This window comes from Haliotis asinina, chromosome 2 (genome assembly GCF_037392515.1).
Source record: "Haliotis asinina isolate JCU_RB_2024 chromosome 2, JCU_Hal_asi_v2, whole genome shotgun sequence".
NCBI lineage: Eukaryota > Metazoa > Mollusca > Gastropoda > Lepetellida > Haliotidae > Haliotis > Haliotis asinina.
The window spans coordinates 52,916,369-52,940,275 of record NC_090281.1 but is presented as its reverse complement, the minus strand read 5'-3'; the positions used below and the strand labels follow the sequence as shown (position 1 = coordinate 52,940,275).

The following is a 23,907-nucleotide window of genomic DNA, read 5'->3' as shown; positions in this document are numbered from 1 at the left end:
ACAAGTCGAAATGTGTTTGATAAAGACATCTAAAATTCATAACTGCAACTATTTGTTTTTAATCAGTTTATCAGAAACCATGTAAACCGATCCTGACGAGATCAAAGAATTCACCAAAAGGCCATACAATCAAGAGTTTTATGAACAAGCAACAAACCAAATGCTTGGTGTTGATTAATGGAAGAGCTGTGGTCAACATGTCCCTACGAAGGTAAACAGCGCTTGGGCTACAAATAGCCAGTGGTCAGTATGGGATCTGCCCACTGATTGGTTGCCAGGTGCATCTGGACACTGGCCAAAGACAAAGACTATGGTGCTATTTGGTGGTGAACCCACGCCCCTTAACACAATACACCTTTCATTCATTCAAACACATCAAGACAGTGAGCATTGTAGTAACAATGCCCTAGTTTCATGGAACCTGACGGTGTGCATTTAATCTTTAATCATCATCACTATTCAATGCAGAGACTGAGTCTGTAGGCTGTCTTACAGTGACTGGAAGCAATCAAGAACCATCTTGCTATTGCATCTTGTGTCATAGAAACTTGGACTACCAGCTTATCACCACAAGGCTAAAGGAATATATAATCCACCCATTAACACGCTGCTGGTCTACCCATACTGCCAGGTAGGTTTTATCTATTACTAAAAAAATTATCTTCTCCTTGGTCATTATAGATTCCAATTTGGGAAACTGTAAGAAAAGGTGGAATGTCAACAGAATTAAAAATCAGTTCCATTGGTTGATGTGAAATTCACTTATACCTGACGTATTTCATATTTTGTAGTATTTGTATCAGCACAAAACTAAACTGATCACCTTAGACAAAGACTTAACTTTGAAAACTAGCATTTATGAGTGATATGAACCTAGGTGTTGATGATTACATAATCACAGAGACACATTATCAACTTGACCATAGGTAGATAGCTACAGCATCATGACCTTGACTAGAAATTAGCACTTGAGCAGTGATCATTCACTTCCCTATTATAACAATGGTTCTGAGCACTTCAGCTTTAGGCAGTTCATGAGACTGACCAGCAAGGACAAAAACAAACTCTGAAAATTAAAGAAAAACTTTTTACAATTTTTTAGTTGGTTTCACTAGGACCAGAAATGTAAAAATATAATTATGAGAGAAAAAAACCCACTGTTTTCTAAGAAAAAAAAACTTATTAGTTCCCTTTGGCATTACGTGAACCTTATTCATTACTAGAAGTGCTAACAGTAACTGTCTACCTACAAATACAGAAGATAAGTTCATAACAGACCGATTATAATAAACTGGCATATACAACAAACTGTTTCTTGGTCTAGGTTAGATGCTTACAATAAACTGCGATTAAAACAAAATAAAAGGAGTGTTTCTTCTGATTTAATAATATTAACAATAGTGCATATCATACTGCATATAATACAGCCAAATGCACATTATTATCACCTACAAAGGTGAACACCTGCACAAATTAGACATAAGGTACATACTGTCATCAGTAACAGATAAAGGACATAACGAACCAATTCATTACAAACACAACTGATCCTAATACTAAAATAAAATATTGACTGACACAAATTGAAAAAACAATTTCAAGGAAACATTTCTCAGATGGACTGGGTTCAATTCCTCACATGGGTACAATGTGTGAAGCCCATTTCTGGTGTCTCCCCACCATGATATTGCTGGAATATATATAAAAGCGGCGTATTCATGCACATCTTGCTTCTTCATAAAGTACATTCAAGTGCCAATATGTGAATCCCATGTGAACAAATCTATAAAATTGATGCAGAAAATATGAAACTGCGTCCTGTGGCATGCACAATAGTATTCTATGAACAAAATTCTCTTTAAAACAAATAACATTGCTGTTATGAACACAACTATTACATCTATAGTGCAGCACGATGCTTTCATCACTTTGTTCATACTTCATGCATGGACCTTGAAAGTATTAACTGTCTACTGGAGACCCAGTATAGCAGGGCAAGACAAAACCTGTTCTTGTCCTCAGCACTATAGAGAAAAGTCAGGCTAGTTGACTAGTAACAACTTGTGTTTCTTAAACTTCATGTGCCTTTCAGACATAACTACGTGTACTCTTATCTTGTTAACTGTCCATGATACCATCCATACGTGCAAACATGTTTCCCTTCCATAGGGGTCTTTAGCTAAATTACTCATTCTTCTTTCATTGTCAGCCATGCTTGACTACTGTCATAGACCTTCCTGGTGTCTGTAGACCTGTTTGATGAATGACACCAGGTGGTCATTTATTATTGATGGAACACCTCATTACCGAGGTACCTGTATAACAGTAACCTAGTTCCTGCCCCAGCCAGACAACTGGTAAACTTGCTGAAGTCCCCATTCATGCAATGATTATTTAATCATAATTACATTTAGGGGTTAATTTCCTGGATTATATCAATAATTGGAACAAGACCCTAAGAAACACAGAGCAGTCCACTTATCCAGACTTGGTTTCCATTAGGACAGAGTTTCTGAACATCCATGGACTTAATTCTGTACAGACTTGTAGACAGTCAACAGAGCTGGGTGTACAAGCAATGGCTAGTACAACTATCAACAGACAGGATTTTTCGATTCGCATCAAAGCAGACAGAAATTCATCTTTGTTGTTAACTGCACTGGGAATACTTCATAATGTGGTCTCACCTGTCCTAGAGGACTCCTGTTATGGATATACAGAATATACTGATCATTGGTAGTACATACATAACAACATATCTTTAGTAGGTTACAGAAATGATGGAGTTCTTCTGACACTGTGAAGTTGAAATATTACTTTCTACCAAATTATCATTTTTCAGTGATTTTCACAAAACGTAATTATCTTCAAAACTATTTTCAGTCAGCTTCTAGAGTCACTACTCTAAATCATGATGCCACGTAAAAGTCTGTCTGTCTAGAAAACTAAGCTAATTATTGTCCATATCTTTCATAAATCTGCAGAAATAATGATGAAAGACATTTTGGCAAGTAAACTAAAAATTTTACAGAACACACTGACAGATTTTTTCATCCTAGACACTTCCCTCATTTCATTTCATAACTATTTTGAAGAGTGAACAGACACCTTCAAATAAATCCTGTGTATGTATTTTTCACCAAAGTCATCTAATCCAGTAACTATGGTAACCATTCACTATGCATGAAATCATTCAGGTAACATATGGTCCCCACAACTTATTTATCACACAGTCTGTACAAAAAACATACAAGTAAGCTAATAACAGACTTTTGTAGGGAAAACTACAGGGTGTCAGGTCACTTATTCCCTGTGTGTGGTTGTCAATATCAGGTGTGAAGTTGTCATTGTTATTAAGGACAAGCCCATCAATGGTAAAATCAGCCTTGGTACTGGAAGAGTTAATTTCACCACGGGTATATCTTAAGTCTTGGTGTTAATAGCGTGTTGATAGCACGGCCTGATGTTTATAGCTCCTTGAAGAGTGGGAATACCATTTTATTATGGACTGGCCAGCCACGAGGAGTCTTATTTCAGTGTGCTGACTGCCCTCAATATGTTGTGGGAGCAGACGCGAGGGATCTGAAGAGAATGCTTTTCTCCTCCTTACCTTCTCTGGTCATCTGAGTCCAGTCACAAATTTATTGGACAAAATCCCTGGTGTGACCTCTGCAATGGATTACCTAGAGCTTAGAGCATATCCTATTATCAGAGTTCCATCCAATCAGGAGATCAAGTTACCCACAAGGACGTGTAATTTCAAGATTAGAGCTACTTCAAGATTAAGGGGTAAGAAACTTGCACCTTGTTAAAAAAACATAAACAAAAACTCTCCGAGTACCACAAAATAATGACCTTGCTGTGTTCGAAATTAAGCGTGAAAGTCAACGGTTTTTATCCCAACCCACATATTGAACCTCAGACATTGAGATTTCTCGATTCAAAGACCTCAAGGAACCGTGGATCAATCTAAATTTCAAACCCTGCCTTCATATTAAGGAAATCTGTCATTTCAAAGAATCTTCCCTTCAAATGAGTTTCAAAAAGATCATTATTTAGGTTCGTAGACACTTAATGGAGCCCATACCACCATATCTGAATCATTGATGCCATCAACAGAACTTACAGAATGGTGAACAGTTTTTTCAAAATTAAACAAAGTCAAATCTACCTTATCAAATAATATTCATATAGAGGTTCAGGCTATCATGAAATTTTCAAATGGAAATCCAGCTTGGCCAATAATCAGCTTTAAGCTCTTATACAAATTCTACTTGAGCCAACACCTTCACAAACAAGTGTAGAAATCCAATTAGGGCTTCCAGTCGTAAACCACCCTGAAGCAGAAGCCGGGTGTTAACTGGGGTGAATTAACTACCCTGACCAGTCGGCAGAGAGGTACAGTATCCACCACACCAGGGCTCAGCAGACGGTAACATATTCAATTCATTTTGCCAGTTACGATGCTTAAGTCTCATGCCTGATACTGAGTGTGTAATTAAGAGCTTTGTGTCAGGTCACTTCTGACACTATGCCGAGGTATATTTGTTGGCTAGGTATTAAACACTGGTAGGTTCCTATGTAAATCTATCTGTCAAAGGAAAACTGCAAACCTAGATGTTTCAAAGAAAACATGTCTGAGATTGCTTGATAATAGGTTCAGCTACTGACAGGTCTAGACAGATGGAGTTCTTCGAAAATTTGGTCAATGAGTTTTCAGCAAAGCCATTGTACAAAACAGGCACTTTAAACTGACCAAAATATATGTTTTTCAGTTTTCAAACTTGTTTAAAGATGAATGTCCATATTATCGTAAAGGTTTCATTCATACTGAACAAAAAATTCATTTAATACATTAACAAAGTGACAGCTTTACTGAAAAAATATCACAAAATGTGGACACTGTCAAACAAAAGTAAGAAACCTTTCCAAGTATTCGTCCAAGCCTCAGAGTGTGCAGCTGTTCAGTGTAACAGTGGCCATACTATTGGTTCCATTTACAGCTGTATCAGTGTATATCTTCAATTTAAACACTTAACCCATCTTGACAACTCAAGTACATTTTTCTTCAAAAGGCTCCTTGTATTTATTTAATCGCTTAGTAACAGTTTACTCCTTGACAAACACTCCTTCCTTGTCTAAAAGTCTCAACACTGCATTGGTTCTTGGTCTTGGTGTTTCAAACCTGAAGCAAACCACCCAAGCATAGCTTCTTGTGTGTCACAGGGCACTGACAATGTACCTAGTGGCTCTTACAGCCTTTCAAGCCTACTGAAATCTCACACCTTCCCGCTGAATGTATCCTCTTATAGAAAACTCATTGTTACATAGTTATTTTACGAATTACCGCGGATGAAGAGAAAGAGTTTGAGCAAGTTTGAGCGAGTCAGTCGTAAAGTCATAATTGTCACTATAAGGTGTTTTGGGGGCAGGTCTATAATCATATCCCTTGGGTGGCTCGGTGATAGGACCCCGGGTCACAGAGCCTACATCTTGCATCTATCATGTCTTCAGTGATGATATAATATTCCTTCTAATCACACCCTGGTTATGTCAAGTCGTATCCAGTGCAAACTTGTCTGGTGTAATTGTGTTATGTTGGGGCACACTGCTGTCTACATGATAGTTCTGAGATTATATACCCGGTAGCATCCAATACAAAAAGGTTTATATAACCGTAGAATTATCATTGTTTGAGCATTTTAAGATGTTAAGACATTGTGAGATTTGTGATCTCATGCATACCTTTGTCATGTAGGTTGCGGAACAGTTTGTTTGAACCTCTGGATCTGGAGGGTGTCTGTCGCAGCATGCTCTCTACATCTTGTGCTGTCAATCTGATGCGTCCAATACGAGCTGAAATATAGAATACATTGCAAGTACTTGACAAACAAACAAAAAAACAAGTTTCAGATGTCAGTCTGATGCACTGAAAATTCATAGGACCCATAGAATAAGATTAAACACACATTTCAGATCTAACATTTTTTTTAAACTGACACCAAAATTATCAACAAGCTTAAGATTTATAACCAACAAACATGTGTGACAAGTTACATATAACAACATCAGTCAAAGTCATTGTGAAATATGTAGTCCGACACGAGCAGGTTGTAGACTCCTATTGGACAGTTGGCGAATCTACCAGATTTGTCAGACAGTCTAGTGCTATTTATTAACACTGTACAAGATAGTTGTAACTATATGAAAAACACATATATAGGTAATATACGGTAAATATTTGACACAAAACAATTAAACTGGATTGTTTCAATCATTTGGAACAAAACGATATTGCAACTCAAAGATGAAAAGATTTATTAGTTCTTGTGATCTCAAGTTTTCAGCTCTTAACATTATGGGGAGGTGGGTTAGAGCAGTGGATGAGGTGTTTGTTGACGACACCAAAGAACAGGTTTGATTCCCCATATAAACAGTGTAGGAAGCCTATCTCTGGTGTCCCTGGTTTTCATACTGGTTGCTGTTAGTAGCGTTAAACCATACTCACTCATTCATAATTTTGAACACTGCTTACTCTAGGATATGTTAGGTCATCTTTCAAATTCATATCACAATGAAGACTTTACCGTAATAAGCAACTCAAAACATTTTCACATTACCTAAATCCTTCAGGCTTTCCAAAACAACAGTTTTCAGCCCACAGGGTCTTGTTACACAAAATGTGGTTATTGTATCGACCTATGACCGAGAGTTACTGCATTATTTGTAATTTGATGCTAGTAGTTTTATTTTAGTTTAAATGTCTGAAAAAATAAGATGCCATTTTCTCTTTATTTCTTCAGAGATCATCAGATCAATATTGTTGGTATACAAAGTCACCTTATCATATGGTTAAAAATTTTTATAGTCACATATATTTTAAGAGAAAAGAAATTCTCCCAACCAAAAATATACAGTAGTAAATACTGAATAGCAGTCAGCCCCATGTTTACTATAAACAAGAGACAGAGCATGTTGTGCTGATCTCAACTTGAAAGACATACACTAATGTTATTCCTAATATGATGAGACGTGTCACACCTTATCTCATTTCTTAAATTTTTATCACTCTTCTTCATCAGATAGAGTTATCTCCCCCCATAAATCTCCCCACACTGGTGCTAGTTTGTGAACGGCCCTGCATGGAGTTTTAGAATCTTGTTGAAAGGCGAGATGCTTTGTTTGGTTTGCCTCTTGGGTTTTTATATGTTTTCTTGTGATAAGAATGTCGTTTTTCCACACATTCAGAAATAAACCTTTTGATAAATGTATGTTAATTCTGTGGCAAATCTTTTACATCTTTTACCCTGGTAACTAGGGCAGGCATTTCATATTCAGCTTCCAGAAATGTGCTGCAGTAGGCTCAGCCACAAGAATCCAAACACTTGGAGAATGTTCTCATCTTTCCCTTTCAACGCTCTCTCTTACAGAGCCAGTGTTTAAACCCAGTGTTACTGATACAGAGCTGGATATTACACCTCTCTTTTTCACTGCTTGGAGCAAATATTTTCATGTGAGAAAACATTTCATACATTTACAAATAAATATAATTGTGTATGTTTATCACAAATATAGTATAAAATTAACACTTAAATTTACTCAAAAACAATAGTTACTGGCCTAAAATGAAACAACTGCTATGTTTTCTATATCAGTTAAATAGGTTTATATTTAAGATCTTAATCCTTGTCCTTGGATAACACATTTCTGATCCAGGGACTTGCAGTTTTTTTCATAAGAGCACTTTCATATGCTCTTGTTTAGACAATATATTAGACAAGCAAATTATTTTTACACAAAATACAAATACAAACTCATGAGAATTCAGTGAATTACAAATTTACCCTATGTATATCTTGCAAAAACTTCAGTTAATAAATATGCCTAATTGTTGTATGTGTCTTGACATCATTTAGAGGCAAAGTTATATTAAATATATACTGGATTCTTCACTGATTCAAAAACATAAAAAGGTGTTAAAACCCAAAACCAAATCCTGAAATACCTCTATCTTCAAAAGGCTGATTCATAAATGTTGTGTTGTAATCAAAAGTAAACAGCCATGCCATAAGTCACACTACCACAATAGTGCCTGCAACGAGTCGTAAACATACATAGGTATAAACTGTCATCTGTGTAATTGACCATGCATCATCTGACCAGCCAGACCTGACCATTCATTGGTAAACTGGTCAAACAGAAGCCAATCAGTCATGAGACTCTGCAGCTGGCCATGACCAATCACACAATTACTGCTACACCAAGTGGACAGAGAAAAAGGGCCATTAGCTGTGGCCATGGTAAGAATGGACAACTAGATGGAGAGAAACATGTTTCATATGGTTTATTTGTGAGCCTATAGAGACTTGGTGAACACATTTTATGCTTATTATGTTTAGCTAAGGAAATGTAGTTACACTGGTGAAAACTAGCTTCCAAGAAGAAAAATTCAAACTAGCTGTTTTCTAGACATTCCATACTTCCCAACAGTGTATAACACCAGCACTAAAGTGAAACTTTACTAATGCTTTGAGTTTATAGTGCTGGCCCACTGAGATACCATGAAGCTGTTTTAACATGGATGCCCCACTCAACACAATATACTAACCCCAAGTCAACCAGTCCTTGTCTTATCTGATTAATGCCAAACACCAGACAGGGTAACGTGTACTGTCCTTGGCATCTAACAGGTGACCCAAACATGGCCACTTCAACAGTTTACCAAAGCATGAACTTTCAACCCAAATATACCATTTCAAGAATGGGCCAAAATATAGATTTTCAACAGTTGACAAAAATATACTCTTTCAACAGCTGACCCAAATATGCCCCTTACACAGTTGCACCAAATAAGCCCCTTCAACAGTTGGCCAAAAAAAGGCCCTTCAACAGCTGACTCAAAATTGGACCTTCATCAGTTGACCCAATATGCCCCTTCAAAAGGTGACCCTAACATGGCCCATTCCAACAGTTGACCCAAAAATGCCTCTTCCGAATGTTGGTGCAAATATGTCCCTTCAACAGTTGACCCAAACATAGCCACTTCAACAGCTGATCCTAACATGACCCTTCAACAGTTGACCCAAACATGGTCCCTTCAACAGCTGATCCTAACATGACCCTTCAACATTTGACCCAAACATGACCCTTCAACAGTTGACCCAAATATGACACTTCAACAGTTGATCCTAACATGACCCTTAAACAGTTGACCCAAACATGACCCTTCAACAGTTGACCCAAACATGGCCCCTTCAACAGCTGATCCTAACATGACCCTTCAACAGTTGACCCAAACATGACCCTTCAACAGTTGATCCAAACATGGCCCCTTCAACAGTTGATCCTAACATGACCTTTCAACAGTTGACCCAAACATGGCCCCTTCAACAGTGGGCACACACACACACATGTTCCATTTTTAACACATCTCTCCCAGCACATTCTACAGGATGACTACAACCTACCCACTACCCTGTATCAACAGACTTTATAACAGGCAGGCCAGTGTGCAGCACTGCTATTTCCCTGTAACCCAGTGACGCCACCATCAATTGACTCCTGGGACTAGAATTCCCTGATGGAGAAATATTTAGACTTACAGTCATTTGTCTAACAGATTTAATGTACCTGGTGAGAAGTAATTAATGTTCTCTCTGAAGGACAGCAAATGAGGTTTCTATTTTGGATTCTCTACTTGAAACACAATGTAAATCATCGTATGCTACTTCGTTCATGTGAAAATACCGAAGAACTGGATTTTGAAAACTATTATCATGACAGTAGACAAACAGCCTTGGTGCAGGTGATGTTTGCTGTCTGATGACACAAACAGCCTCCCTCCCACTCACTGTACCTGTACACTAATCCAAGGTAAAGGAGTAATGAGTCCTGATATGCATCAGACGTGATGAATCTATAACCCGCCCCCTCAGGGAACTACAGACTACACAAGTCTTTCTTTGGGGACTGTTTCCATATGATAATCACTTCTGACATGGCATACAATAATGACAATTCACTGATCCTATAATAATGGAAGTTAAGAGTACATACTTCACAAGGGATATCTGATTTTGTATCTGCATTAAAATCAAAATGGACCAATGAGTTTGAGTGAGAGAGTGATTTTCGTTTTACGTCGCTTTTAGCAATATTCCAGCAATATTCCACGGTTGGGAACACCAGAAATGATCTTCACATATTGTTCCCATGTCAGATCGAACCTGGGTCTTCAGCGTAACAAGCGAAAACTTTAACCACTAGGCTATCACATCACCCCCTAATGAGTGTCTGTGTATAGTTCAACACAACTTCAGCAATATTCCAGTGAAGTAACAAAATATAGTTCACTATTGCATTAACTAAGCTGTATCATCAGTGATGGCACAATGAATGGTATTCGTTGTACTTTTGCCTCAGTATGCAGGGTATCAAACCCAGATTTTCAGAAAGATGATTCAACCAATAGTCACCCAACCATATCCTTATTTGAGATTCAAAAATTGTGATTTCTTCAAACAATTCATTGATCAAAAAATTACAATAGGCTAGCGCAAGGCAATTTTTCACATCAAATTATCTTACGTTTTGAAAGGCTGCTCATACCCCCTACCAAAATGTTGCCAAAGTTGGTTCTGGTTACCCTAGGCTATATACAAAGATTTTAAAAAAAAGAGAGAAAAATGTTACAGAAACAAGGAATCTGTGCCTTTATTTTCACGTTCAAATTGAAAACACTCCAATTTTTTTTTTTTTTTTACGTGTACTCAATCTTGCAGGAAATAGACAACATGTTAAAGAAAGCTGTGACACATTTCCCAGAGTAGTGTGATTTAGTTGAATGTTTGATGTGAGTGGGCTTTGGAATGGGGGTAGTGGGAGGGAGGCTCCAGAATGAGTCAGTTACCACCTTTTTCACCAGCGACACTTCACTTCTACTAACTGATTGACCAAAACAACAACAACAAACACTGTGTTTAATTTTCTGCCTGTGTACACTTTGAGTTCGTGGGTGTAGTTGATTGATAAAGGTATCTCGTGAACAAGTCCAGGCCTGTCGACCAACAAAGACGTTTGCTCACTGTCCGGAATCTCTCTAGCCATGTGAATAGTAGGCCCCAAACAAGTTGGGCTGCGAGTTCTCCTCAGACCCCTCTGATTGTGTAGTATGCAGGGATATACCTACTGAGGTGACACCCTTCTGGAGAGGTACAACCATATCAATCACACAACACGTAAGTAAGTAGTTCAATGTGCATAAGGGTTATTTATAGCTCCATCTAACTGGGACAAACTTTCCGAGAATCTCACTCCCTGCTATGAACACATAACCCTCGTCTGAAATCGGGTAAGTGTTCAGCTTGTGTCCACTGTCTCTGTGTTGTGAGCCCAATATTGTACGGATAATTGATAATCAGATTATTAACTTGATTGTCACAACTGAGTAAATTGCACTATCTTGTCTCTGCTCCGTACAGAAGGTTCGACACACGTCACCTGGCCATCATCCAACAATATATTCACAGAACTATCGTAACAATGTGTACCTTAATATCAGCTGAACCAACCAACAGAGCTTCACAAATCACTCACTGCTTACCAGACAACCTGGAACTAGGCTAAGGTGACCCTGACTTTTTTCACTCTAAAACAAATTCTTGAAAACATGAAACTAGTTCTGTCAATAAGCTTGTTTTGAATTCTCATGGGTTCTTATTGACCCTTAAGATATCCATGGCTGGATCTCTGAAACGTAGATCTCCTATTTCAAACACATGCCCACCCATGCCTTCCTGGTTAACACCCCTTCAAACTGTCCCAAATAGCCAACCCAACAATTGAAACAAGATACTTGTATCATGTCGAAGAAATGGACAAAGACGTTAACAAGTGACAATCTGCTAACCATCAAAGCACTATTTCATTCAAAATGAATCTCATGTCATCCTAAATGGAAAAATAATACAACAGGAAAATTCTGAATTTCCCATTAGCTTAGAAGTGCACAGTGTGAGGCTTGGCTAGCTAACAATGTGATGACTTGATAAAACCCATTGGGATCATGTCTTGTGATAAAAAAACACACTACTTTAGGAATGATACATAAATATGTATGGAGAATGATAAAGCCATTTTTACTCTTTATCACTTGATATTATTGGTGTTTTGTTAAATTATGAGATGAGCACAGAATAGCAGGGCTTAAACATACATGAACATAATCACAGGGCACATTCTGCCCTCAGCTGAAGGATTGAGGAACTTTTTATTCAACTAGAAACATGATGGGTTCTGTATGGATATTCTCTCAACCAATGCTGGAGTAAGTGAGTAGTTTTATTCCACTCTCACCATTTCATCAATATCACTGCTGGCAAGCTTACAAGAGGGTTACACTTCATGTTTACATGTGAAGGAGGGATATCCTTTTTTCAACAACACACATGAAGTTGCAGGATACAACTGGTCTTAAGCAACCCATGCTTAATGAAAAAGATGAATAATTGGATCTAGAGGTGACACTCCCAGACTTGGTTGGCACGTCATCGCATCCCAATTACATAGATCGATGCTCATGCTGTTTTTCACTGGATTATCTGGTCCAGATTCAATTATTAACAGACTGCTGCCATATAGCTGGAATATTGCTGAGTGCAGCATTAAACAAGAAACCAAGCAACTTGACAACAATATCACTAAGAGACCCAACCACGATGCTGGACCCATGCCTACTAAGATTCTTCAAGGTTTGTCTTAGTTCCTTAGTCTTAGTGTTTTAATGTGTGTGTGAGAATTGTGTAAAAGTGAGAGATTTAGTAATTGGGGAACACATTTCATTACATAGGCTTGACATTTCTAATTGTTCCTTTTTTTTTGGATCACTTGACACAAACTTGCTTGGACTGCCATTTAACTTGTATTCCCCTTTAATACTCAAGTGTTAATGCAGAAAGCTGCGTTTTTCATCCAACATGCATAGATTCTGATCTACTTCATTTAAAAAAAGACTTAAAACAGCAACACATAAAAAAATCAAGAAATTTTGAAATGATCCCGGACTGTAATGAAATTTCATGCGCAAAAGATCTGGACTACATATTTATTACTTTATTTCTGCACCCACTCTCACAAAACTTACTGCCAACACTGATCTCTATGGCTACAGTATTGGAAGTGATGAGATCACTTTGTGGAACGAAGTACTGGAATACAAAGCAGGTGATATTCATGTGTGTGTTATACAACACTGGCTAGAGTCAGCCTCCAGCAATTCCAACAATGGTGTACATTTAGATGTGTAGATGTATCAACACATGATAGGTGTATCTCCGCAGGACTCTGGAAATAAGACGGAACTGCTTTCTGAAATACATTATCTGTTGCAATTACAAATGCATGGCATTTACGTAGCAACATGACAATATTCCATGATGTCTGCCCCATGGCACCCTACAAGGCCCAAAACTCCAGGAAGCTATAAAGTGATTTGTTCATGAGCATTTTATCACTAATGTAAACAATAGCCCAGTAGAGCTGTCTTCATTAGAATGTATGTTTCTGTCTGATTAGGGTGAGAAGCATATGGTTGTGGGTAGGTATTTGGCGTAGTCTCCCTCATGCCTGGCTAGGGTCTACACTTAAGACATCAGCAGGCCAATTTGACAGCAGGAACCTACGTACAGGAAATGGTCTACAAATATTGCTCCATCTTTGCTAGTATTGCCTGCAATAACACTTAAACAATGATTTCATGGTGGCAGGCATCTTAAAACTTTGGACCTCCTTTGTCATGAACTACTGCTGAACTTGGTGAAACAAATCAATTAATACCACAATTCCAGTCTTAAAGCAAGTCAACCTTTGAACCATAGGTAGCAATGACATAACTTCATCAAAGTGGGTCTTGAGGGGATGGTATTGCAGAGATATTGACAGATCAGCATCGAACATACCAAAGTACAACAAAATTATCCTCTTCTAGAACTGGACAATTCCAGGAATTTAATCAATGTTAATGGACTCAAATTTCTGCTTCCTGTACACAAAAAAGTTGACAATGGACGTAACGAAATAAACCAGTGCATCCAGAGGGACAAAGATATAGTTAACATGTTGATCAAGTAACAATGAGTTGGTATCGGTGAGTCTTCTACATGATCCCATAGATGATCCCATAGATACTTATTAGATGAGATCTACAGACTGTTCACGAACAACAGTGACACCATCTTTGTTCTCAACAGGTAGCTGTGGCTAGAAGAGTAGAGGGGCCTGTTTCACAAAACTCTCGTAAGCCTAAGATCTTGTAACTTTTCTCGTAGTATTCATACCTGCTATGATGCAGTATAAGAGATACAAATATTACAAGAAGAGATGCGAGATCTTAAGCTTACGAGAGTTTTGTGAAACGGGACCCTGGTTAGTGACGAATGGGTTGAGATTATCCAAGTTAAGTCACAGTGACAGCACATCAATCAATAGTCTCCATTAACACCTTCATCTGTCATGATGACCGTATCACAGATTTAGGCCACCCTGTTCAGTGACCTAGGGACTCAAGAATACATATCATATACACTAAGTCTCATAATTCAACCAGATAACTTTGTTTCTGAAACAAAATTGTTTTCAAGCAGTTGAAAGCAATTTCCTTAAATAGTTGATAAACATGAACTTCCATCACTTTGTGAACACTTAAAAATAACAGGAAGTCATACCAATCTACTTTAATAATAACTGTTAATTAGAATTATACTTTTTACTGCATTTTTGGAAACTTATTGTTGAATGTAACAGCAATCAATCTCTAACTAATCAGTTAAAATCACACAGAGAAGTGTTTAAAATTCCTTCCTTTGTGTTGTATGTATGCATGTATTTTGCACCACAATTTAATTGCCATATCGATACAAGATGGCAGACATATTCTCAACTTTTGTTGATGTGACGAAGGTTCTTTTGTGGTTCTCTAGAGTCTTATATCATCCAGTTTTACTGTGATGAGAAATATTGTTTGGAACTTTGACTACCTTTCTAACATTGACCTTTCCATTTTTCAATCCTCATTTTCAGGCACATTTGCATGATTACATAAAGGTCTAGGTTTGAACAGGTCTTCAGCAACCCATGCTTGATTTAAGAGGTGGTTAACAGGGCCGTGTGGTCAGACTTGCTGACTTGGTAGGTGAATGTATCTGAACTAAACAGATCGATGTTCGTAACATCAATCATAGATTGTCTGGACCAGGCAAACCACCATTATACATTTAGAATATTCCAGAGACCAGATAATGCTCCATGTGTCTGACTGTTTTACTAACACAAAATTATATGTGGCCTCAGCTTCAGGTAACGATATTTGTTTAATATATTTCCTATCAAAAGTTTAGACCCATTAGTGTAAGTGTAGCCACTTACTTCAGTCAACTGTTCTAAACTAGATTTTGTAAAATATTCCATACTGTTCATAGGTACTCTTTACATGTGAACAGAGGTATTGTAAAAACAAATTCTTAAGATAGAAAAGTTTATTTTCACGAGTTCAATTTCAAAATGTAGGGGCTCACATGAACAATATTTGAACATGCTTTACCGCAATTTGACACATGGTCCTCATGAAATTCATCTACATAAGGTTTGCAGTTGGTTAACCGAAGTTGGTGGAAAAATTCAGTGTAACCATCTATATATACATAACATACAGTGTGTGCTTCAAGTGAGTCTAAACTTTTGATGGGTAGTACAATACATTCTGTCTGCTCTTCAGGCACTCTGAATATATGTCAACCATACCAATGGCACCATAATATCACATGGTAAATGAAATACATGGAAAATGAATATGCATCACATGTACTGTTATGGTCACAACGTTTAAAAAGGGAGCAGCTAATGCACTTTAAGAGAGACATGTAGCACACAAAGCCCTCAATAAATATATAAGACTGCAGACACCTGGCTTCTAATTTGTTGGATGGTAAGGATATGGATGAGGCAATATGGCTTCCAGGTGGGTATGATATATGAAGCTAAATGTTTTGTTTTATGTCATGACTTAGCTGAAGTATTGCTGAAAACCAAACTCATTTTTCTTTTATTTTGACCCATCCTATTTTCTAATGCCAATTTTTCACAGTTATGATATTACATGTTTAAGGTGTGGTTCAGCTCCACCTTTCACTTACACAGATCTCTAACGGCACAAGAAAAGCATTGTCTTCATTAATGACACAGATTTTGCAGACAGTCTGCAGCAAGCCACCTCATCGGCTCCCAAGGTTAATCAGACAGTGTTCTCGGGTGCAAATTGCCTCAAGGTTTTTGTGGGCATTACAACATGTTCATTGAGAAAAGTCGGTCCCAATGTTCAAAGGTATTAGAAGTTTATTCTCACACGTGTGTGATGGGCTGACACTAAAACAAGCATGTAGCAGTACAGTTGACTGTGATCACCTCAAATACTGGGACCTGCTTAACAAACTCCTCTCAGGCCGGGGAGAAAGCTTTCGACAATATTGACACAGCTTATTTCTCAGGGTCTAATCACTGCACAATGATTGGGCGTTTAGCTCACAGATTAGTAGTAATGATCTGCCTACGACCAACTTTCACAGGTAGCAGGAGGCTTAAAAGGACTGCTTTTATTATCTGACAGTCATGTTCGCAATATGAAGATTTTATTCTATAACAGTTGACATTTTAATAGGAAATCTGCCCTTATTTCTGGTTTGACTTTGGTATAATTCAGTCACATGGACACGGATATTCCATACAATACATCAGAGCTACCCTCTTCAAGAAAAGTTGAGTGTCCTATGCTTGCTGTTTATTCATCCAGAGCATGATCTGAGCTTGATTCCCAAACATACAATTCCTGAACAATTCTAGAGGTTCTGACTTCATATGGCTACAACTAAAGGTGTTACAAAAGTCTACACCCTCTTAAACAATAGTTCCTAAATTATAGCATTTTTCAAGGCCTACTTTAACATGTGCTACTAGTAAAACCGCATGAAACTTATTGGGTGTTCGTCGTAACACTAATGTTGAATGTAAGAGATTAAGGGAGTTTTCTAGAATACAAATACCCCCAGACCCCCTTAATTGTTGACATGGCAGTGACTTGCAACATTCCCCCTGTCACTGGTGTGGCTGCAATGAGAATATATAATGTTTAGGTCATTTTCATCAGAGATGACAGGTGAAACAGGGATAGGGTTGAGATGGGTTGAATATACAACTTAAGTAGCAATGTTCCTGTATGTGTGTGTGGTTGCATGTGGCTTCTTGTAATACTCCGGACCAATGCAAGTTCCATAGGACCAGCCTCCCAATATACCATGATACTGTTAAACAAGAATACCTCACTCAAACACAGTATAATAACTATGAGGTGGAAAGTACTTGTGTCGTCCTAAAGCTTGGTAACAACATGTACCATCATTTATTTTCACTGGTATGATATGGACAGGTTTGAAGCCAGACCTTACCCTATCCAGTAGATCCTCTGTTCAATAGGCCATGGTCAAGAGGTCAAAGGATTGGATATGTGTTACAATGGCAAAACATACTGGACAGTTGAACGAGCAGGACAATCCACCTGCAAGGCTTTTGCTTAATCTAGTGTTATAATCCACTTACTGATCAAACTGTTGGATCATAGTGTTCAAACTAAACAAACAAGATTAAGGAGATTATGAAATTAACTTGCATTCCAGACTTACTTAAGCCTCAATATTTGTATGAACATTTATGTATCGTTTACAATCATACCAACACCAGAGTTCAAACTCTCCAGGAAAGACAGAGAATACGGGCTGGCCAGCTCTGAAGGTCCTTCATGCTGTGACTAGCATGTAACGTCAGCGATTTGTCAAGACCCCGGTATGTAAAAATACAAACAGTCTCAAGTTAACACAATATGTCCTTCCACAATGGCATTTGGGAGTAACAGAAAATTAAGCTGCAGAACTCAAAGTGACTTCTATGAAGACCATTGGTCTGTCCTTGCTAAGAATCGTTTGGTCTCCGCTACATGTGTACATAAGTTCTGCTAACAGTGCAGAAACCAAGCACCTGGCACCTGCGTCATCTATCGCCAGCTGTCGGTTGATGAACAGTAGCCATTACGCAAGCTGACCTTGGGGTGGAGGTGCTGGAAAGGCCAGACAAAGAAAACAAGCATCTATAGCTTGGCCTCACCTTGTTGCCAAGTGCACACTCAACCCCTCTACCAAACTGCTACAATGTACGCAGCGACACCATTTCCTAGCTACCTTTATGATAGCACACAAAATCTACATCCACGGTGGCTGGCAAATGAAAATGAGGCAAATGGGTTCCTGCTGTGGGTGTGACCTTTGGTGGGATTCAGACAAGCGACCTCCATGATAGAAGACCATCACTGTAGCTTGACTAACCTAGGATAAGACCTCCTCAGTATGGGTACAGCTCATCCTGATGTTAACATATATCCTCACTTGGCCGCCTGACATTCTGTTGATCCATACCTTCCCACCCATCTTGTAAAATATCAAGCTTTCTTTAAGTCCTAAAAGTTTATCATCCGGACTATGGTGGACATGTTCACAGGCTGCCAACCATTCTATCATTTCCTCAGCTTTTAAACTCTTGAGAGTTTTGAATGAAAAACAACAAAATTAAAACTCATATACATCAATTCTAACGCTTCTTGCTTGGACGAAAGCTTACACAAACCCTGAACCACTTAATCCAAAATGATGCATCAATGTTATCAAATGTTGGTACCAAAATAGACAGATATCAGTTAAAATCAAAAGATCTTAACACCATTTACATTTGTGTCATCATCCCGAAATAACTAATCTTCGTATGTGATCATGCAAGCATTAATTATCCTGGATCTTAGGCTGCTATTTTTACTGCTGCTCCAGTTTTCCAGACATCTCAATCCTCTGATCCTTGCCATGCTCTGGTAGCAAACAAGCTTCAATCCTCCAGTCTCTTGCTTCACCACTTTGAAATTCAGAGCTTGTCTAAGGCCCTTTTGGAACAGTGCCCAAATGCCCTTGTCCTTAAGAAATCTTCAAGTTCAGTCTGAGCACAACCATGAAATCTACACATAAGTATTTAACCAAGCCTGAGGAATGAGGCTGACTCCATCAATCGTTCCATTTCAAAGAAGGCTGCAACACTGACGTCGTCCTAGCAGCTAATCAATGTGTTTGTTTTCTTAACCAAAGTGAAATTTTGTGGAGTAAATTTTGAAAACATGTTGATTTAAAATTAGATCATGATCCTATCCTGTGTAGTAGAGATGGTATGAAAAGTAAGTTTTATCTGAAAGGTGATAAAGAGGTTATGAAGTGCTGCATTTCCTCAATCAGTTTAAACAGATTAAGATAAGAAAATTAAATACAACTTCATCTCTTTCATTATCAGGACATAAAACTAAGGTGAAGGTTAATGGCCCTGTCTTCCATAGGATCAATGAAAATCTCATATGCAGAACATCATAAGCTAGAGATATATCATGACATTAACTCATAACTTTTTAATTTAAACAAATTTCACGAAATGTTTTTAAAATTTAAGCTGTTCAACAAATAGAGTCAATATTTTTATCTAAATGAACATAAAAAAATATGAGGTCAGTATTTTAATACACTGCTTACATGTTACAAAAAGGGCACTGCTCTGAAAATATTCAATTCTGGCATATGTAGAACAATTATGGTAACATAATTCTTTAACAGAGTGATAGTAACTACAAACCTGAGTGAAATGCATGATAACAAATAAAGAATGAATAAGATCAAAGTAATTTTCTAGGGCGGGGTGTCGCATACTTGCGTATGATGCGGCCATTGATAGAGGCATTCACTGAGTTACACTATCATGAATATGTCACCTCCCTGATGTATACACTAATGAGAAGACAGCTTCTGTTGTTTTAGATAGAAGACTGATAGGCTGACAAGATCACATTCTAACATCTCCATGATAGCAGGGATTGGGAAAGGCAGGGGCCATGGGCCATTTAGCACATTAGAATAAAACATGGCCCATTAAAATTTTGAAGTTTGCTATTGATACAAGGACAGTGACCCATTCTAAATTCAGAAAATAGCTAATAATCCTGGAAATGGCTCACTGTCAAAGTTCTGTATTACAATCCCTGTGACACAACGCTGAATTGTGTACAAAGCAGTCACTGCAGCAAGTCTTTGATGTTTTAAAATGTGGTACAGTTGAAAATTGTGTCCATATTCTGGAATTATTTTGTAGTATATGAGTCAAAATAAACTCATAAAATAGTATCTCCTGATGCAATCAATCATTAGCAGGGCTCGAAATTTACATAATTCTGCTAGTTGAACTGATATGTAAAATTCAGACCAGTCTATGGACATAACCTTACAGACTGGCACTTTTACCATTAGGCAGGGGTTCAAAAATATGTTGAAAAGCCACTTGGCACAGGGCAAGTGACTTCACGAAAGTAACTTGTCCTGACTAATTTTCCACTTGCCCTGATTTTATGACACAATGTGTGATGTTAATGTTTACTGGACTATTTATCGAAGAGTGATAATTTCACTCTCTACTACCTTTACTTCATAATTACAGCGAACTTTAATAAGTTCATTATGAGCAGATATGAAATTAAATCCAAGATTATTTGCAGTTTGAAACCATAAGTGGAAATTATCTGGTAGTCCACGGACAAGTAAGATACCATTATCTGATGGCCCGAAACGAAAACTGACTTGTCCCGGGCATCGGGCGATGTGATTTTTTAACCCCTGTTAGGTACATGGCAACTCAGTTCTTTTTGTATGTGGATCCATGAAAATGTACATTACTTTCTGTTTGTTTATTAATTGTTTATTAATTGTGTAACACCACACTCATCAATACTCCAGCTATATGACAGCAGTCTGTAAATAATAGAGTCTGGACCAGACAATCCAGTGACTGCCATCTTGAGTATGAATCCATGCAACTAGTTGCTTCTTTTGACAAGAATGGGTTGATGAAGACAAATCCTGACCTTGAATTTAACGAATTAATTTCTAACCCTACTGAGGATTTTTTTTTCTTCTAAACAGATTTAGAGACGTAAGTCCACTTGTGGTAGGAATGTTTGTTTTGTCAAAACAATGTAGTGAGAGAATGAGATGAAATGGAGCTGTAGGCTACTTTTCAACACCATCCCATTCACAGAGCTATGTATGTGTGTACATTAATGCTTAGACTCTGAATATATTACACAATGATAGCAATAAACAATCACATTTAAATTGAAAAGAAGCCCCCAACATGATGGGAGATTCAGAGCCTGAGGATATTTAGACTTCTTTTAGCATTGCAGGGTGAGTGAGGGATTGTAGGTAAAAAATGTCCCCCGGGAAAAAAGTACTCTGACAGTGGGATAAATAAGGAGGTTCAGGGACTGTGCAACAGACTAGTATGTGTGTGGAAGGGAGATTTCACTGGTCCAGACAGAAGTGAGCTTTCGAGTACTAGTCCACTGAGATACCATGAAGAAGTTCTAACGTGAATACGCTACTCAACACAGTAAGTATACTGACTCCAAGCCAACCAGTCCTTCTTGTGTCCCCTTAATGATGAGTGGCAGGAAAATATCAAGTACCTTCTCTCCGAGTCCCTTCACTGTAGTTATGTTACGGTAGGCTTTACACTGATATGAGGTCTGGACCAGTTGGGTTTGACTCAGAGTGTCTGTCACTAGCTTGACACTGAATGAGTTCAAACTGCTGTCAAAATTATTCAAGATATCTCTAAGGTTCATTGCAGTAAGTGACTTTTATGCTGCATTTAGATATTTTCCAGCAATGTCATGGTAGGAGACGACAGAAAATGGTCTTCACACATTGCACCCATGTAGGGAATCAACCCCCAGGTTTTAGCATAATGAGCAAACACTTTAAACACTAGGCTACCTCACCGCCCCAGGTTCAACTTCAATGCCGTTCATTTCATTTCAGCTAACTGACCAGCTTACAACCAAGCATTGGTTGCAAAACATATCACTCAATATTTTCAACCAGTTTATGCCTAGAAGAAAATGAGGATTACAAAAACACTAAGTCTTAGGTACAGGGGCATCATAATGTTTATTTGTCAACGTATTTCAAGGTTTCCAAAAATAATCTCTTATTACATAAACTTTCTACAAACATAACTTTCAAAAACTGATATGGTATGAAAATTGGACGGAGTTTATTTCATGGGGTCAAATAATGATATTTAAATAAAAAAATTACCAGGAATAGCCTTCCGGCTATCAATAACAGAGTACCATTCTCAGCCTTCCGGCTATCAATAACAGAGTACCATTCTCAGCCTTCCGGCTATCAATAACAGAGTACCATTCTCATCATGGCCTAGGTACCCATAAATCTATCCAAGAAATCTGTTGAATCTACAAACCTGAACTTGGCTCCAAAGATAATTTTTAGAAGAATTAAGTGCCATGTCAAATTAGCTGAAGTTACACTGCCAAACAGAATTTTAATTGACTGGTGGTTAAAGCTGCATTGTCATCAACCAACCAAACACTGACAAGAGTCACACTCCTCTTTGACTTTGAGTGTCAGAGCGTTGCTCATGCTTTCAATTACTGGTTTGCTTGGCTCATACACAGCAACATACAGACTAGCCTGATGTATTTCAGCCCTGACTGGAATTATGCCTGGGACTTCATACAACATATCAATCTGGAGTAGATGATTCCAACTTACGTCTTGGACTCTCTTCAGTTACCGATTCCAGAAAGTCCTGTGGCGTCATATATATGTTTCCTTGGTATTCCACAGAGGCAAACTGACGAAACCGTAACTCGCGATGAGTGGCCTTCTCTTTAGTTGGTTCATTTTTCTGCAATCAAAACATAAATATTGCTGACATTGTACTGTGCCTTGCAGAAAGAAAGACCAAATCTAAAGTTTACTCGTTCTAAGATTACATTAATTGAGATTCATAGTTCGTTTACATATTGGGTATGTTCCGACTGACTTGCACAAGAGGTGAATCAAGCCTTTTCATTATCATATGATAAATATTCTTAGAACATATTATCACCTGATATATATTATATATATCTGGGATTTAAAATGGTATGAAAAGCGGGGTGAATTTCAACCAACAATTTTATCGTTGAGACCCTGCGGGCTGAACGTGTGGAGCTCAAAAATCCACTTAAGTTCCGAGGAGCGTCGGAGTTTAGTGGTGGTCTCCTGCTCAGGGTCTGCCTTGAGCTGAGCGATGATGGTGTATCGTAGTGGTGGTCTCCCGCTCAGGGTCTGCCTTGAGCTGAGTGATGATGGTGTATGGTAAGTCACTCTTATGATGATTTGGGAGATTAAAGAGATGAGCGACAGGTTTGTCTCTCTTGTGTGTGATATCTGCAAAGTGTTCAGACAGTTTGATTCTGAACACCCTTTTGGTTTCACCAACATATAATAGCAGGCAGCATTTGCATTGTTTATTGCCCAAATCACTGTGCCCACCTTGTACCGGTGGCCACCCCCTCCGGCTCTCTCTAAGTATATATATTCTCAGTCATCACTAGCTTCTCCGTCTGATGAGTCCAACTCGGACGAAACCAGTCACCCACATGCTAGCACCTCAGCCCTTCATCACCAATTCCGGTCTCTGCTTTCTCTCCCATATCAGGGATTTGTTTATTCTTTCACACTGGCCATCATACAATATATTTCGTTTCTTATTGATCTTTCATTGAAATGTTTCTTCCTTCCGATCATAATTTATTAACATGGATTTTAAATATACATACCAAACTTTTATATTGGCATTATTTCAACTCCTAATATTTGGACAAAGATAAGCTAAACTTTCTCAACCAAAACCATTTTTAATAGCCTCTGCCTTCAGACA

The 23,907-nt window shown here is 38.1% G+C and overlaps 2 protein-coding genes across 7 annotated transcripts in view; one reads left to right on the top strand and one right to left on the bottom strand.

Annotated features, from left to right (window-relative positions):
* The window catches only part of LOC137273911 (calcium uptake protein 3, mitochondrial-like), a 92,795-nt gene that overhangs the window by 66,516 nt on the left and 2,372 nt on the right, over positions 1 to 23,907 (bottom strand). For all 4 annotated transcript variants that reach the window (XM_067806814.1, XM_067806815.1, XM_067806812.1 and 1 more), the window contains exons 2-3: positions 22,752 to 22,887; positions 5,746 to 5,856 (exon numbers count right to left, since the gene is read on the bottom strand). In XM_067806814.1, coding sequence (XP_067662915.1) covers positions 5,746 to 5,856; positions 22,752 to 22,887 — 247 coding nt within the window. The remainder of the gene's footprint in view (positions 1 to 5,745; positions 5,857 to 22,751; positions 22,888 to 23,907) is intronic.
* Positions 3,496 to 23,907, top strand: part of LOC137273913 (uncharacterized) — a 35,097-nt gene continuing 14,685 nt past the window's right edge. The window contains exon 1 of one of the 3 annotated variants that reach the window (XM_067806821.1): positions 3,496 to 3,789. The gene's annotated coding sequence lies outside the window, so the exon portion shown is untranslated. Of the gene's footprint in view, positions 3,790 to 11,043; positions 11,242 to 23,907 lie in introns of those variants that run through there. The other 2 variants (XM_067806818.1, XM_067806817.1) reach the window with 2 other exon arrangements.